This window comes from Heptranchias perlo, chromosome 18, assembly GCF_035084215.1.
Source record: "Heptranchias perlo isolate sHepPer1 chromosome 18, sHepPer1.hap1, whole genome shotgun sequence".
Lineage (NCBI taxonomy): Eukaryota > Metazoa > Chordata > Chondrichthyes > Hexanchiformes > Hexanchidae > Heptranchias > Heptranchias perlo.
In genome coordinates, this window is record NC_090342.1 from 31,682,589 (window position 1) to 31,699,809 (window position 17,221).

Here is a 17,221-nt window from a genome sequence, read left to right on the forward strand (position 1 = left end):
CCAACTGACAAGCTCCTAATGAGTGCCATTTCTAACACTGAGAGCTCACAATCATTCTGGGATTAGGCTGGCCCTGGAAACTAAAATGGGCATACATCATGTATCAGCACATTTTCTCAACAAAAATTCCAGACCAGGCTGTTATGTCTGAGGGAGAAGCCAAGCCATTCAAATCAAATACAAGGATCATCTGGGTTTTGACTGTAAATATGTTGATTGGCAGCTCTTTTTAAGTTTAAGAAACACATATTTAAATTTTCTTTACCCCAGTCATTTATTTTGAAATGTATTTTCACAGTCTGTGTTGCTAAAATTTGATAGCCCATCTGACGCCATCAAAGAGAGATAGTTACAGCAGAGAGAGATTCCATGGGTGGTCAGCAACAAACCCTTGTATAAAGGTCAAAATTATGGATCCTGTCTTCAATTAATTTTACATTGCAGTTTAGCATAGCCACTGCAACTATTTATTTTCTATTTTATGATGAGTGACAGTTAATCGTATACCTACTATAATTCTACAGTACATTTGTTCAGTGTATTTCTAGCCCAACAGGGAAGGGAGCAGTGCTAGATCTAATTCTGGGAAATGAAATGGGGCAAGTGGAGCATGTTTCAGTGGCGGAGCTTTTGGGGAACAGTGATCATATCATAAGGATTAGAATAGTTATGGAAAAGGACAAGGAACAATCAAGCTTAAAAATACTGAACTGGAGGAGGGATAATTTCATTGAATTAATAAAAGGATCTTGCCCAGGTGGATGGGAATCATAAATTGGGAGGCAAAACAGCAAATGAACAATGGAAGGCCTTCAAGGAGGAGATGGTTCGGGTACAGAGTAGACACACTCCTACTCAAATGAAATTCACCATATAATCGCCACAAGCTCCTGACACTCTACATTCATGAGCTGCTTAACTTACAAAGAACTGATTGTTACATTAACCTTTGCAATACACAAACATACTGAGTGAACCTGTTTAGGGAAAGAAGTCAATAGTTAATGGATAGAGCCACAATACTCAATGGAAACAGCAGTTGCCAGATCCACATTAGCCCCAATTTTCATGTGGGGTCTATGTTGGGGCATAAATCAATCAGTGTGCACACCCAACTATTAGTGCACTGACACTATGTCTGTTTCTTGGGTCAGTCTCATTTACATAGTGTGGAAGCTAGACCATCACTGGGTGGGAGATCGCATGCTGCTGCACTTATTTTTGTGTTCAAAGCATAATCACAGAAACACTGAAATTGGGAGGAGTATCAACAACTTGTTGTGGAAATAGCAGGACTCCATGGTTTTTCATAGGCCATGGAAATTTTGCTGGAGCAAGTGAGCCAGAGGATGGAGATCCTAATGTTCTGTGCATTACCTGCAACACTTCAATCTCACTCTCCAGATCCCCTTGGATGGATGTTTCTGTGCTGATGCTTTGCAGATGTTCATCTGGTCTTAAGAGGAGTGTCTCAGAGTGTGTAGCAGGAGATATCTTATAATGTGAATGCAAGTGCCACCACCCAACAGAAATGCCTGCAGTTCCACAAGAAGTTTAATGAACTCATCAGGTTCACTGAGGTAGGAGACATTGTTCATCGATATATGAACATGTATGGCATGTACAGTAACTTCACAACCACACAGTCTTACAGCACTTTGAATACTCCCCTTGAACACCCAGTATGCTGCAGGATGATCTTTGCAACAGCTCCCTTAACCTCAGTGCTCCTAGTATCCTTACATGATATTCCTCTGGCAAATCCTTCCATCTACAATCCGTGCATTATTTCTGTTTCTATACTCATGCCCACCATGTGATGCACACAGACACATGGATATCATGGTCTGTGCTTCTGATGATTTCAGATTATCACCTGTTGGGCTATGTTTACAGGAAAAGGCCATGTGTAACAAAAGGGATAGAAGCCACAAGCCAGGAAATCTACTAACTGGTGCCTTCTGAGCTCCTTTGAGAATGCTACCACAGGGATCAAAGACAGAGAGGCCATAGACATCAGAAGCCCAGGCACAGCTCAGGCATGCACTGATGGAGCATCCCATGTTACTCATTCATTGGAAATCTACATTGTGACATATGTTCCGATTCTCTTTCGCTAGATCTCCCACAAGAACAGTCAGGAACCAGGGATCCAGAGGCACCTTGAACCTCACAGCACACTCTATCCCTCACTCTAACTTTGCAATTCCCAGCTCATATACCAGGGGATCTGGACAGTGGGTTGAAGAGAGTTTAGTAGCTGATGCAGAGTGTAACTGTGGGCAGCAATACATGGTGATGATAGGAGAGGATCAGGAGCCTGCTGTCTGGAGGAGCAGCATGAATTCCTCCTCGACTAATGAGGACAGGGATCCAGACCTCAGGAGACCTGTTTTTAAAGAAGGATGCTTTCTGAGCCATGAAGGATTTCTGCAGTCATTGGAGATAGTGTCAAGCCTGCAGCAGCTGATGGCTACCGTGAAGAAGTCCACTACCCACATCTGCATTGTGTGGATGCACTGTATCAGAACACAGCAACTCCTGGGACATCTACAATGGGGTCTCACATGGCTGAGGCCCTACAGCCAATTCCTGCACCTTTTGTGAATGCTGTTATTACTTTCATAGAGGCTTTAAGCTCCAATATGCAACAGGTTCTCTCTTCATCCTTGTACAGGCTTACCAATTACATGTAGAAAACTGTTAATTGGGGCTTCACAAATCTCGTTGCTGCTATTGGATTTTCTGCCACACAAATCAGTGGCAATGATAAGGTTGTGTTCAGGATTAAAGGCATGCATGGAATATGCATGAATGATGCTGCTATCTCAGGATGACAACATCTTGAGACCCTCCAGCTAATAATGATTGCACATTTGAAGTGATGCACTTTGGGAGGAACAACATGGAGAAGCAGTATAATCTAAATGGTACTATTTTGAGGGGAGTGCAAGAGCAGAGGGACCTGGGGGTGTATATTCACAAATCTTTGAAGGTGGCAGGGCAAGTTGATAAGGTGGTTAAGAAAGTGTATGGGATACTTGGCTTTGTAAATAGGGACATTGAGTACAAAAATAAGGAAGTCATGCTAAACCCCTCCACTCATCGATGGCGAGAACCATCTCAATCCCTAGAGTCTCACATGGTCACAGATCAGGATGCCACTTCATGTATTCCTGGGGGAACCATAAGACCATAAGAGATAGGAGCAGGAGTAGACCATTTGGCCCTTCGAGCCTGCTCCGCCATTTAATGAGATCATGGCTGATCTGATTTTTACCTCAACTCCACTTTCCCACCTTTTCCCCATATCCTTTGACTCCATTGCTGATCAAAAATTTGTCTAACTCAGCCTTGAATGTATTCAATGACTCAGCCTCCACAGCTTTTTGGGGTAAAGGATTCCAAAGATTCACGACCCTCTGGGAGAAGAAATTCCTCCTCATTTCCATCTTAAACGGGTGACCCCTTATTCTGAGACTATGCCCCCTAGTTTTAGATTCCCCCATGAGGGGTAACATCCTCTCAGCATCTACCCTATCGTGTCCCCTCAGAATCTTATATGTTTCAATAAGATCTCCTCTCATTCTTCCGAACTCCAATGAGTATAGACCCAACCTGTTCAATCTTTCCTCATAAGAGAACCCTTCCATACCTGGAATCAACCTAGTGAACCTTCTCTGAACTGCCTACAATGCAAGTATATCCTTCCTTAAATCAGGGCACCAGAACTGTACACAGTACTCCAGGTGTGGTCTCACCAACACCCTGTACAGTTGTACCATGACTTCCCTGCTTTTATACTCCATCCCCCTAGAAATAAAGACCAATATTCCGTTTGCCTTCCGGATTACCTGCTGCACCTGTGTGTTGACTTTTTGTGTTTCATGTACGGGGAAACCCAAATCCCTCTGTACCGCAGCATTTTGTAGTATTTCTCCATTCAAATAATATTTTGCTTTTTTACTTTTCCTCCCAAAGTGGATGATTTCTCATTTTCCCACATTATATTCCATCTGCCAAATTTTTGCCCATTCGCTTAACCTGTCAATATCCCTTTGCAAACACTTTGTGTCCTCCTCGCAACTTGCTTTTCCACCTATCTTTGTATCAGCAGCAAATTTGGCACAATACACTCTGTTCCTTCATCTAAGTCAATTATATATATTGCAAATTGTTGAGACCCCAGTATTGATCCCTGTGGCACCCCACTTGTTACAGATTGCTATTTTGAAAATGACCCTTTTATCCCGACTAACAGAAAACCACAAATGTAACACCCCTATTCAAGAAGGGAGTGAGACAGAAAGCAGGTAACTATAGACCAGTTAGCCTAACATCTGTTATTGGGAAAATGCTAGAATCCATTATTAAGGAAGTAGTAGCAGGACATTTGGAGACTCGTAATACAATCAAGGAGAGTCAACATGGTTTTATAAAGGAAATTGTGTCTGACAAATTTATTAAAGTTCTTTGAGGAAGTAACGGGCAGGGTGGATAAAGGGGAACCAATGGAAGAATGAAAGGAGATCTTATTGAAACATATAAGATTCTGAGGGGACACGATAGGGTAGATGCGGAGAGGATGTTACCCCTCTGTTAGCCAATCCTCTATCCATGCCAGTATATTACCCCCAACATCATGAGCTCTTATCTTGTGCAGTAACCTTTTATGTGGCACCTTATCGAATGCCTTTTGGGAATACAAATATACTACATCCATTGGTTCCCCTTTATCCACCCTGCCCGTTACTTCCTCAAAGAACTCTAATAAATTTGTCAGACACAATTTCCTTTATAAAACCATGTTGACTCTCCTTGATTGTATTACAAGTCTCCAAATGTCCTGCTACTACTTCCTTAATAATGGATTCTAGCATTTTCCCAATAACAGATGTTAGGCTAACTGGTCTATAGTTACCTGATTTTTGTCTCACTCCCTTCTTGAATAGGGGTGTTACGTTTGTGGTTTTCCAATCCACTGGGACCTTTCCAGAATCTAGAGAATTCTGGAAGATTACAACCAATGTATCCACTATCTCTGTAGCTACTTCCTTTATGACCCTTGGATGCAAGCCATCAGGTCCAGGGGACTTGTCAGCCTTTAGACCCATTAGGTTACCGAGTACTTTTTCTCCAGTGATAGTGATTGTTTTCAGTTCCACACACAGAGAAAGCACAAGATTGGGTTCCAGAACACATCAGTCACATATTGTCACAGCAGTGTACTGAAAATTAGTAGTAAGGCACAGAACCATCACAGAATCATAGAATGTTACAGCACAGGAGACCATTCGGCCCAGCCTGCCTGTGCCAGCTCTTTGGTAGAGCTATCTGATTAGTCCCACTCACCTGATATTTCCGCATAGCCCTGCAAATTTTTTCCCTTCAAGTATTTATCCAATTGCCTTTGAAAGTTATTATTAAATCTGCTTCCAGCACTCTTTCAGGCAGTGCATTCCAGATCACAACAACTTGCTGCATAAAAAATGTTTCCTCATGTCGCCTCTGGTTCTTTTGCCAATCACCTTAAAGCTGTGTCCTCTGGTTACCAACCCTTCTGCCACTGGAAACAGTTTCTCCTTATTTATTCTATCAAAAACGTTCATGATTTTGAACACCTCTATCAACTCTCCTCTTAACCTTCTCTGCTCTAAGGAGAACAACCTCAGCTTCGCCACATAACTGAAGACCCTCATCCCTGGCACCATTCCTGTAAATCTCTTCTGCACCCTCTAAGGCCTTGACATCCTTCCTAAGGTGTGGCACCCAGAACTGAACACAATACTCCAGCTGAGGTCATGTAGGGTAATATAAATTGATAGCACCTAAGTTGCACTGAGTTCAGAGAGTGTTCTTGTTATGGTGATGGATACTATATCAGCAGGTGACAGGAATGGTATATTTGCTGTTCAATATAAAGTGAATGTAAAGTCGGTGAAGGCAAATTTCTTGAAGCCAGTTTGAAGACGCAAGGTGATTGTTCATACAGTGGGAGAAACATTTGGCACATTAAGCCCATTGTCTCCCATTCAGTCTCCTGGGGAAATGTTCTGCAAACTTTTTACATGCCCTCCAAAATCAAATACATCCTGGATCAGTCACTTACCTTGGCATGAGATTTTCAATATCCCATGTAACTCAGGAACCATCATTCTGTATTATCCTTATAATCTTTAGTCCCATCTCTAATCAGACAATTGCTGTGCCAAGTTAAAATTGCGTCTACATGGAAATATCCATTCCTATCAGCACTCCGGTCAGTAAATGTCAGTATTTAAAAACACAGACCATGTCTCCTCCAAATCTTTTTTTTCTCAAAGGAAAACAGTTCAGTTTGCAAGCTTCTCTTCATAATTCAGGGTACTATATGTCAGAATCATCTTTGGTCACCCTTGTCTGAACCTTCACCAACATCCTTTTGAAAATAAATTACGCAAAATTCCACACAAAATTCAAGATGTAGGCTCACCAATAATCTACACAGAGTTACAATAATGTAGCTTCACACTGATTGCTGATGATTCCCTGAAAATCCCCAATCACACCCAAATATTTTTTCCCTTTCCACCTTTGCTAATGGACATCTCTTGGTCACGTACAGGCTTCATGTTTGTTGTTTCAATCTGCATCACACTTATGCATATTTTAGTCTATTTTCCATTCTTTAGCCCATCCACTCCATTGATTTCAGACCCCTCTGAATACTATCAATTGCTCTTATACTCTTGACTTGGCCACAAAGCCTGGAGTCAATAGCAACTTTTATAATGTTGCAAATAACTGGATCTGGAATTTGCCTACAATCTTCAATAGCGAAGTTTGATTTTAAGATTAATTTACCATTGTGGCACTTCTTCATTCTTCATTTCTATAGCACACCTCCCTTGAAACACCTATGTGATCTTTAACCCTACATGTACTTCTTACAAAGCCAAAATATATCTTTGGATTCCTCATGTTGCTAGAAATAATCTGCCTTTCCACTCCTATCTTCTCTCGTCGCATACTTTTTTGTTACACTCAATTAATGTTTCTATAACTTCTGCCTCTCAATACTCCTCATTTGTTTGTATCTTTTAAAATATTTCAGTTTGGTCTAACATTTTATTCTCACTTTTCCTAACTTTTTGTTAACCGTTCCTCTGACTCATATTTTTGTGCCTTCAATTTTCCAACTTTTTCACTCACTTTTTAAAAATCTCCCTTATTGTGTTGTTACATTCTGTCCAAAGTCCTAACTCTTCGATATACTTCACACCCCTCCCTGTAACACTGTCTGATATGCCCAACATCTCAGTATAACACTCTTACTTACCCTACATTCCTCACAGTAAAACTGTTAGACCCCTCATCCCTCACTGTAACACTCTGATTTACCCTATATCCCTCACTATAAAACTGCTTTGAAATATCCTAAATCCCTCACTAACATTATCTGATATACCCTTATCCCTCACCATAACAATCCCCAATATACTTTAACAACAAAACTTTCAGATATATCCCACACCATTCACTGTAACATTCTCTGACATACCTCACTCCTTTCACTCTATATGAGAGAGTGGTACACTGATATTCTTCACAGCCCTCAGTGTAACACTTTCCTATATGCTCCTCAGCATAATGCTGCTTGATGTACTTCATATTTGTCTAATATTCTCTGACACACCTCATTCCCCTCATTGTAACAATCTCTGATGTATCTCACAACCCTCTGTGTAAAACTCTTTCATCTAACCCTCAGCCAGCATTGTCTCAGGTACCTCACTACTCCCGGTATATCAGTCTGACATGGCTCACGTGCCTCACTAGATTGCCTCTGGTTGTTCATGGTTCTACCACTGATTAGGAAACTAAACAGCATAGAATCATTTTTTCTTTCACTCAGCCCAAACAGTGTTCTTTTTAAATGGTGAGAATAGCTTTTTGGGGTTCACATGCTATTCTGGGATAATCAATGGGAAACTCATTGCTGCTAAATTTACTTAGTTACTTTCATTGGCACTCATTGCAAAAATAGAATAAAATATATACATGTATAATGCATAATATATAGATTGATTCTTTTCTTACTTCACTGGCCTTCAAGACTCCAAACAACGGAAAGAGGAAGGCAGGTACCATTGCTGCTGCACCAAGTGGGACTGCCTCAGAGACCCAATAGACTGCGGTGACTATCAGGACGTACGCACATTGAGCCTCCGGCTGAAAGACAGAAACAGAAAATTTACTCAATGGACTATGAGCTTCATATCCCCTAGAATGCTGATAGAAACAATGCACTGTGAAATTCTGTACACCATCAAAGCAGTGTTCCCAGGTAATCAAACATACAACCAAAGCATCTGGACAGTGTTCCCAGGTAATCAAACATACAACCAAAGCATCTGGACAGTGTGCCTGGGCAAGCAAACATACAACCAAAGCATCTGGACAGTGTGCCTGGGCAATCAAACATACAACCAAAGCATCTGGACAGTGTGCCTGGGCAATGAAACATACAACCAAAGCATCTGGACAGTGTGCCCGGGCAATCAAACATATAACTAAAGCATCTGGACAGTGTGCCCAGGCAATCAAACATATAACTAAAGCATCTGGACAGTGTGCCCGGGCAATCAAACATATAACTAAAGCATCTGGACAGTGTGCCCGGGCAATCAAACATATAACTAAAGCATCTGGACAGTGTGCCCAGGCAATCAAACATATAACCAAAGCATCTGGACAGTGTGCCTGGGCAATCAAACATATAACAAAAGCATCTGGACAGTGTGCCTGGGCAATCAAACATATAACCAAAGCATCTGGACAGTGCCTGGGTAATCAAACATGCATGGATGTCAAGAAGCATACAGGGTAGGATAAGGTAAAAAAGGGAAGCTTATGTCAGATACTGAGAGCTCAATACTGCAGAGAGCCTAGAGGAGTATAGGAAGAGCAGGGGTGAAATTAAAATGGAAATTAGGAAACCAAAGAGAGGGCATGAAAAAATATTGTCAAGTAAAATCAAGGAAAACCAGAAGATGTTTTATAAATACATAAAGAGCAAGAGGATAACTAAGGAAAGAGTAGGGCCTATCAGAGACCAAAAAGGTAACCTGTCTGTTGGAGGCAGAAGATGAGGGTATGGTTTTTAATGAATACTTTGCGTCTGTCTTCACAAAAGAGGGGGACGATACAGAGATTGTAGTTGAGGAGGAGTGTGAAATATTGGATGGGATAAACATAGTAAGAGGGGAAATATTAAGGGGCTTAGCATCTTTGAAAGTAGATAAATCGCCAGGCTCAGATGAAATGTATCCCAGGCTGTTAAAAGAAGCAAGGGAGGAAATAACAGAGGCTCTGACCATCATTTTCCAATCCTCCTTGGCTACAGGTATGGTGCCAGAGGATTGGAGAACTGCTAACATTGTACAGTTGTTCAAAAAGAGAGAAAGCGATAGACCGAGTAATTACAGGCCAGTCAACTTAACCTCGGTGGTGGGCAAATTATTGGAAAAAATTCTGAGGGACGGTATTAGTCATCATTTAGAAAGGCACAGATTAATCAAAGACAGTCAGCATGGATTTGTTAAGGGAAGGTCGTGTCTGAGTAACTTGATTGAATTTTTTGAGGAGCTAACAAGGAGGGTCGAAGAGGGTAGCACGTTTGATGTAGTCTACATGGATTTTAGCAAGGCTTTTGACAAGGTCCCACATAGCAGATTGGTCAAAAAAGTAAAAGCCCATGGGATCCGAGGGAAAGTGGCAAGTTGGATCCAAAATTGACTCAGTGGCAGGAAGCAAAGGGTAATGGTCGACGGGTGTTTTTGTGACTGGAAGGTTGTTTCCGTTGGGGTTCCGCAGGGCTCAGTACTAGGTCCCCTGCTTTTCATGGCATATATCAATGATTTAGACTTAAATGTAGGGCATGATTAAGAAGTTTGCAGATGATACAAAAATTGGCCGTGTGGTTGATGGTAAGGAAGAAAGCTGTAGACTGCAGGAAGATATCAATGGACTGGTCAGGTGGACAGAAAAGTGGCAAATGGAATTCAATCCAGAGAAGTGTGAGGTAATGCAGTTGAGAGGACAAACAAGGCAAAGGAATATACAATAAATGGTAGGATACTGAGAAGTGTAGAGGAACCTTGGAGTGCATGCCCACAGATCCCTGAAGGTAGCAGAACGGGTAGATAAGGTGGTTAGGAAGGCATATGGGATACTTTCCTTTATTAGCCGAGGCTTAGAATATAAGAGCAGGGAGGTTATGCTAGAACTATATAAAACACTAGTTAGGCCACAGCTAGAGTATTGCATACAGTTCTGGTCACCACATTACAGGAAAGATGTGATTGCACTAGAGAGGGTACAGGGGAGATTTATGAGGATGTTGCCAAGACTGGAAAATTTTAGCTAAGAGGAAAGATTGGATAGGCTGGGGTTGTTTTCTTTGGAACAGAGGAGGCTGAGGGGAGATTTAATTGAGGTGTATAAAATTATGAGGGGCCTAGATAGAGTGGATAGGAAGGACTTATTTCCCTTAGCAGAGATGTCAATAACCAGAGGGCATAGATTTAAAGTAATTGGTAGAAGGATTAGTGGGGAGTTGAGGAGAAATTTTTTCACCCAGAGGGTGGTGGGGGTCTGGAACTCACTGCCTGAAAGGGTGGTCGAGGCAAAAACCCTCAATGCATTTAAAAAATACTTGGATAGGCACTTGAAATGTCGTAACCTGCAAGGCTATGGACCAAGAGCTGGGAAGTGGGGTTAGGCTGGATAGCTTTTTTTCAGCCGGCACAGACACGATGGGCCGAAAATTCTGTGCTGTAAATTTCTATGATTCTATGTAACCAATGCAACTGCACGTGTGTTCAGGCAACCAAACTCACAACCACAGCACCTGCATAGTATACCTAGCAGCTGTAGCATAGTGAGTTTCCTGAACCATTTATTAGGATAGCGGGCTCTCTGAACCACACAACTGAATTCTGGGAGAACCTGAAGGGTTAATATTGGAATTCTGGGAAAGCCAGCTCCCATTAGAAAACTGGAGGTAAGAGACTTTCGTACTTAGACCAACAAATAGCTGACTGGGAAAGAGCTGGAACCATAGGTGTCAAAACTGTTCAATGGCCAGTCTAAGATGTTGAAAGATGGGATAAAGTTGTTTGTGGATACAATACTCAGATCAACAGGAAAAACTTTTGAGAGAACATCAACATCAGTTTAATGGCTCTAGATGTGGCTAAAGTGCTATGGGCTGAAATAAAAATTGACCAAATGGTCTGGAATCATCAGATCATGGGCAAATTGACCCTCTATAGTTTTTGGCATATGCCTATCAATATTGACTGACACCTCGGAAGGGATCCAATCAACTTTTCTTAACTGGACATTGAGGTTTGAACCTGGAAAGGGGTTTATCTGAGATTTTAGAAATAAAAAACTATCCTTTGGCCTCCTCTAAAGGGAACCGCAGATAGGAATATAAAAACAGGAGTTGGCCATTCAGCCCCTCAAGCCTGTTCTATCATTGAATCACATCAGGACTGATCTGTACCTCAATTCCATTTACCCACCTTTGAGCCATATCTCTTCACACCTAAAAAAAAAATCTATCAATCTCAGTCTTGAAAATTTCAATTGACCCAGCAATCACAGACTTTTGGGGGGAAGAGAGATCCATATTTTCCACTACCCTTTGGGTGAAAAAGTGCTTCCTGATTTCACTCCTGAATGACCTAGCTCTAATTTGGTTTGTGCCTCCTTATTCTGGATTCCCCCACCAGAGGAAATAGTTTCTCTATTTCTACCCTATTGAATCATTTTGTCATTTTAAACACCTTGATTGGATCACCCCTCAACCTTCTAAACTCAAGGAAATACAAACCAAGTTTATGCAAGCTGCCCTCATAATTTAAACCCCAGTATCATTCTGGTGAATCTGTGGTGTACCCCCTCCAAGGCCAATATATCCTTCCCTAGGTGTGGTGTCCAAAACTGAACGTAGTACTCCAGATGGGGTCTGATCAAGGCTCTGTACAACTGAAGTATAACTTCCTCCCCTTTGCATTCCAGCCCCCATGAGATAAAGGCTAACATGCCATTACCTTTTTAATACTTCTTGTACTTGTTGTACCTGTGCACCAGTTTTTAGTGATTTGTGTACATGGACACCTAAATCCTTTTGCTCCTCCACAGTTCATAGTGTCTCACCATTAAAAAAAAATCCTATTTTTTTTTCCTTGGATCCAAAATGGTGACCTCATATTTCCCCACATTGAATTCCATCTGCCATAGTTTTGCTCTTTCACTTAATTAATGTCCCTTTGTAACTTTCTGCTCCCATCTACACAGCTTACTATTCCTTCTAACTTGGTGTCATCTGCAAACTTGGATATACAATTCTTTATTCCATCATCCAAGTCAATAATATATATAGTGAAAAGCTGAGGCCCCAGTACAGATCCTTGAGGAACACCATTTGTCACATCCCACCAATCAGAGAATGTTCCCTTAATCCCTACTCTGTCTCCTACCTCCCAACAAATTACTAACCCATTTCACAAGGTTATCTCCAATTCCATACGCTTTCATTTTTACTAATAATCTCTTGTGTGGAAGCTCATCAAATGCCTTCTGAAAGTCCATATAGACAATAACCATAGACACTCCTCTATCCACCAGGTTGGTGGCGTCCTCAAAAAATTCAACTAGACTAGTTAGACTTGACCTATCTTTCACAAATCCGTGCTGGCTTACTTTGATCAGCTCATAATTGTCCAACTGCTCAGTCACTCTGTCCCTGATGATCGATTCCAATAACTTCCCCACAACTGATGTTAAGTTGACAAGTCTACAGTTTCCAGATTTCTCCCTCCATCCCTTCTTACATAACGGAGTGAAATTTGAAACGGCAAAATTCCTGAATGTTAAGAGTTTTGGAAAATTATAATTAATGCATTTGCAATTGCCTCACCTATTTCCTTTACCATCCTGGGGTGGAAATCATCAGGTCCTGGAGATTTATGTATCTTAAGTCCCATTATTTTCTCCTTTACAATTTTTAAAAAACTTATATTAAATCCAATAAATTCCTCCCCTTGACTTATTTTTACGTTCCCTTGTACCGCTGGTATTTAGTCCTCTTCTTCTGCAGTGAAAATGAATACAGAGTATGCATTTCAATTATACTATCACTTGCATCTGTCTTTAGTGGCCCCACATTTCCTCTTGCCACTCTCTTTTAACATATTTATTAATAAATATTGTTAGCTTGGATATGCCTAGCAAGTTTTTTTTTCATATTCTTTTTGCACCTCTTATTACTTTTCTAGTTTCCTAGTTGTTTTTTTAAAAAAAATAACTCTCCCAGTCCACTGGATTTCCACTTTTCCTTGCATTTGTGTAAGCCTTTTCTTTTAGCCTGATACTGTCTTTTACCTCTTTGTTGACCATGGTTGTTTAACTGCACAAGTGGAGCTTTTGCCTTTTAGGGGTATGAACTGGTCTTATATCATACCAAATATTTCTTTGAATACTTCCCATTGTTTGTCTGTAGTTTACCCATTAACAGTTCAGTCCAGCTTTCTACAGTCAATTTATTTCTCATCCCTTCAAAGTTTGCCAAACTTAAATTTAAAATCGTCGTTTTTGACTCTCCCTTCTCCTTCTCAAACCTAATATCAAATTTTATCATATTATAGTCACCATTCGCAAGATTTCCCCTTAATATCAGATTGTTAACTATTTCTGGTTCGATTATCAGAGAATCACACATGTCAGAGCACACGTCTGAGGTCAGTCAGCAAAACAACTGGGCGACTCTAGAACGCAGAGTTCAGTTAGAGCAGTGCTGCAAAATTAATCCAGGTCGGAAAGGCAAAGCATGAAAGAGAATATTTTCCTGGGTCAGCACCCAGGCAGACTGGATCACCTGACTGCAACAATTATTAGGAACTCAAGCAGGTCGGAACGCATGTCTGTAAACGAACCTGCGGACACTATTACACAGCCCCTGCTGAACAATCACTGAGGACACTATTACACAGCCCCTGCTGAACAATCACTGAGGACACTATTACACAGACCCTGCTGAACAATCACCGAGGACACTAAGGGCTATAAATTGGGTCACGTTGAGCCCGTTTTGTAGGCGGTACGCAGGCCTCCTAAGAACCCAAGATGGCGTCCGGAATGCCTGCGCACACTTCTAGCGTCACGTGCACTGGACGCCATCTTGATAAAGGCGTTTGTGCACACGTAGATAACGAATGCTGACAGCATGTAAAATAGGAAGAATATGCAGTAGATCAGTGTGCAACGCTGATATAAAGGAACAGATGCAATTTTGGGACTCAATGCTTTTGCAATGCTCCAGCCAACACACTGTCTTAACCTCGCACAGCTGAACAGTTTGTAAACAGCATGGAGGACCCCCCCATCAATGCTATTTAAAGGGATAATGCAGGAGTTACAGGTTAATTGTTGGTTAATTGCTTCTGGCTGCTGATGCATTTGTACCTGTTTATGGAGGTCTCCTGTACTTGAATACTAGGACTAGGGGACATAGCCTAAAAATTAGTGCCAGGACTTGCAGGAGCGAAGTTAGGAAACACTTCTATACGCAAAGGGTGGTAGAAGTTTGGAACTCTCTTCTGCAAATGGCAGTTGATGCTAGCTCAATTGTTAATTTTAAATCTGAGATTGATAGATTTTATTAACCAAAGGTATTAAGGGATATGGGGCTATGACGAGATTATGGAGTTAGATCACAGATCAACCATGATCTCATTGAATGACGGAATAGGCTAGAGGGGCTAAATGGCCTACTCCTGTCCCAATCCGATGTTCCTATAATAAAGTTTTAATACTCTATAGGGAGTGGGCTGGCTGGATGACAGGCAACATCAGGAGCACTGGCAGAGTGGCAGGAGTGGGACAGGAATGCTGTCGTCCTGAGAGAGGAGAGCAGTTTCATGTTCCATGGAGCCACTGCCACTTGCTGCCTCCTGTCACGCCCAACCTTCTCCTGCAAGAAAGTGGGACGTGTGTCGGTGAGTGTCCTGCAAGATGTTTGGGTGATGTGCCTATCATGGTTGAATAGCTGCCAGTGTGTGTGACCTGTGAGTTATGTGTGTGCAGCTTGCAACAGTGGTAATGTGTGAGAGTGAGAAGAAGCATCTGATTGGAAGAGTTGAGTACTAATTGAAAGAGTTGTTGGTAGGTGGGTGATGGGGGGGTGTAGTGCATGAAGCCGTGGATGTGGCTAATGGTGCAGTTGGTACAAGATGCCACTTGACAGTTGACCTCACTCAACTTGACCTCTCAAGTGAAAGCATTGAATTTCCTCCTGCACTCTCTGGCAAGCCTGGTACAAACTCAGATCGGCAGATTGGTGAGGTCTGGCGTGCAGATTGGAGGATGTGGGAATTAGTAGTGCGCAACCTTTATTCAATGTTTTAACATAACTCAACAGTTTGTAAACACAGGAACGGAACCTGCATCTGTGTTTTATGAGTGTGATGTCTGATCTCCATTCAGACTCCGTGCGGACCCCTATCTTATATTTTGCAAATAAGAGGTGCAGGCTGCCTTTAAGAGGCGTAAGCCTGGCTGCTCGCAGCTATCAGGTAAATCACCAGGCAGCACGAATGTTACGTGGGGCACAATTTTAAAAGTGAAAAACGGGTAGGTTGGGGGCGGTGGGGGGGGGACATTTAAAATTGCAACCATTTCAGACCTGCCCCCAACCTACCCATTTCCAGTTTTCACCGGGGCGGGAGACCAGCCCTTTCCCAGGAGGCAGGTCGGGCCTTAAAGCCCTCCAAGGAGGCTTTGGGCCTTCATTTTTCTCACAGTTTCCGATTTCAACCCAAGGAAGCCAGGATTCCTGGGCCCTTTCTTTCATGCCTAGGCCCAACAAGGCTACCTGCAGCGACCCCCAAATGATCGCGGACTCCCCAACCCCAATCTACGATCCCCCCCACAACGATCCTGGATCCCCGACCCCGATCCCCCCCCCCAACAATTGCAGACCCCCGCGATGCCACCCAACCCCCCTTCCAACGATCGCAGACCCCCGACCCCGAATCTCCCCCAACGATTGCGGACACCCGCGTTAACACAGGATCCCCCCCAAACGATCGTGGACCCCTGTGATGTCCCCTGATCCCGACTCCCCCCCGTGACTGACCCCCGATCCCGACACCCCCCTGTGACTGACTCCCGATCCCGACACCCCCCTGTGACTGACTCCCCCGTGCCAGTCCATGCCCCCCCATCCATACAAACAAAGACTTACCTTTTCATGTCCTCTCCCTGGCTGGTCTCCTTTCCAACTGAGGCCAGTCAGTCGGACAGCAATCCCACAAAAAAAAGACATCCTTACGTCAAAACCATAAGGAAGTCTGGGAAACCCATACTTCCGTGTTAATCATGCACCGCAACTCCCATGCACAGTTTCGGGGGTTATCCAATATGACCCCCTATTACACAGTCCCTGCTGAACAAACACCGAGGACACTATTACACAGCTCCTGCTGAACAAACACCGAGGACACTATTGCACAGCCCCTGCTGAACAAACACCGAGGACACTATTACACAGCCCCTGCTGAACAAACACCGAGGACACTATTACACAGCCCCTGCTGAACAAACACCGAGGACACTATTACACAACCCCTGCTGAACAAACACCGAGGACACTATTACACAGCCCCCGCTGAACAAACACCGAGGACACGATTACACAGCTCCTGCTGAACAAACACCGAGGACATTATTACACATACCCTGCTGAACAAACACCGAGGACACGATTACACAGCCTCTGCTGAACAAACACCGAGGACATTATTACACAGCCCCTGCTGAACAAACACCGAGGACATTATTACACATACCCTGCTGAACAAATACCGAGGACACTATTACACAGCCTCTGCTGAACAAACGCCCAGGGACACAATTACAAAGCTCTGCTGAACATTCACCCTCGAACATATTATACAACCCACTCAACATTCCCCCAAGGACACTATTACAGAGCCCCAGCTGAGCATTGTCCAAAAGCTTTATTACAGAGTCCTGCTTATTCACCCAAGGACTATTACGCGGACTCGCTCAACATCCACTGAGGACACATTGAAGTCAATGGAAGAGAAAATCATGAATGGTGTATAACGGGCGGCCGATCGGGATCTCCTGTTTTGCGAAGTTGAATTTC

At 42.7% G+C, this 17,221-nt stretch overlaps 1 protein-coding gene across 2 annotated transcripts in view; it reads right to left on the minus strand.

The window, feature by feature from the left end:
• Window positions 1-17,221, minus strand: part of LOC137334727 (solute carrier family 13 member 4-like) — a 100,157-nt gene that overhangs the window by 50,387 nt on the left and 32,549 nt on the right. Inside the window, exon 2 of one of the 2 annotated variants that reach the window (XM_067999638.1) lies at window positions 8,080-8,211. The exons of the other annotated variant lie outside the window; for it this stretch is intronic. Coding sequence (XP_067855739.1) covers window positions 8,080-8,211 — 132 coding nt within the window. The remainder of the gene's footprint in view (window positions 1-8,079; window positions 8,212-17,221) is intronic. 2 annotated transcript variants of the gene reach the window in all.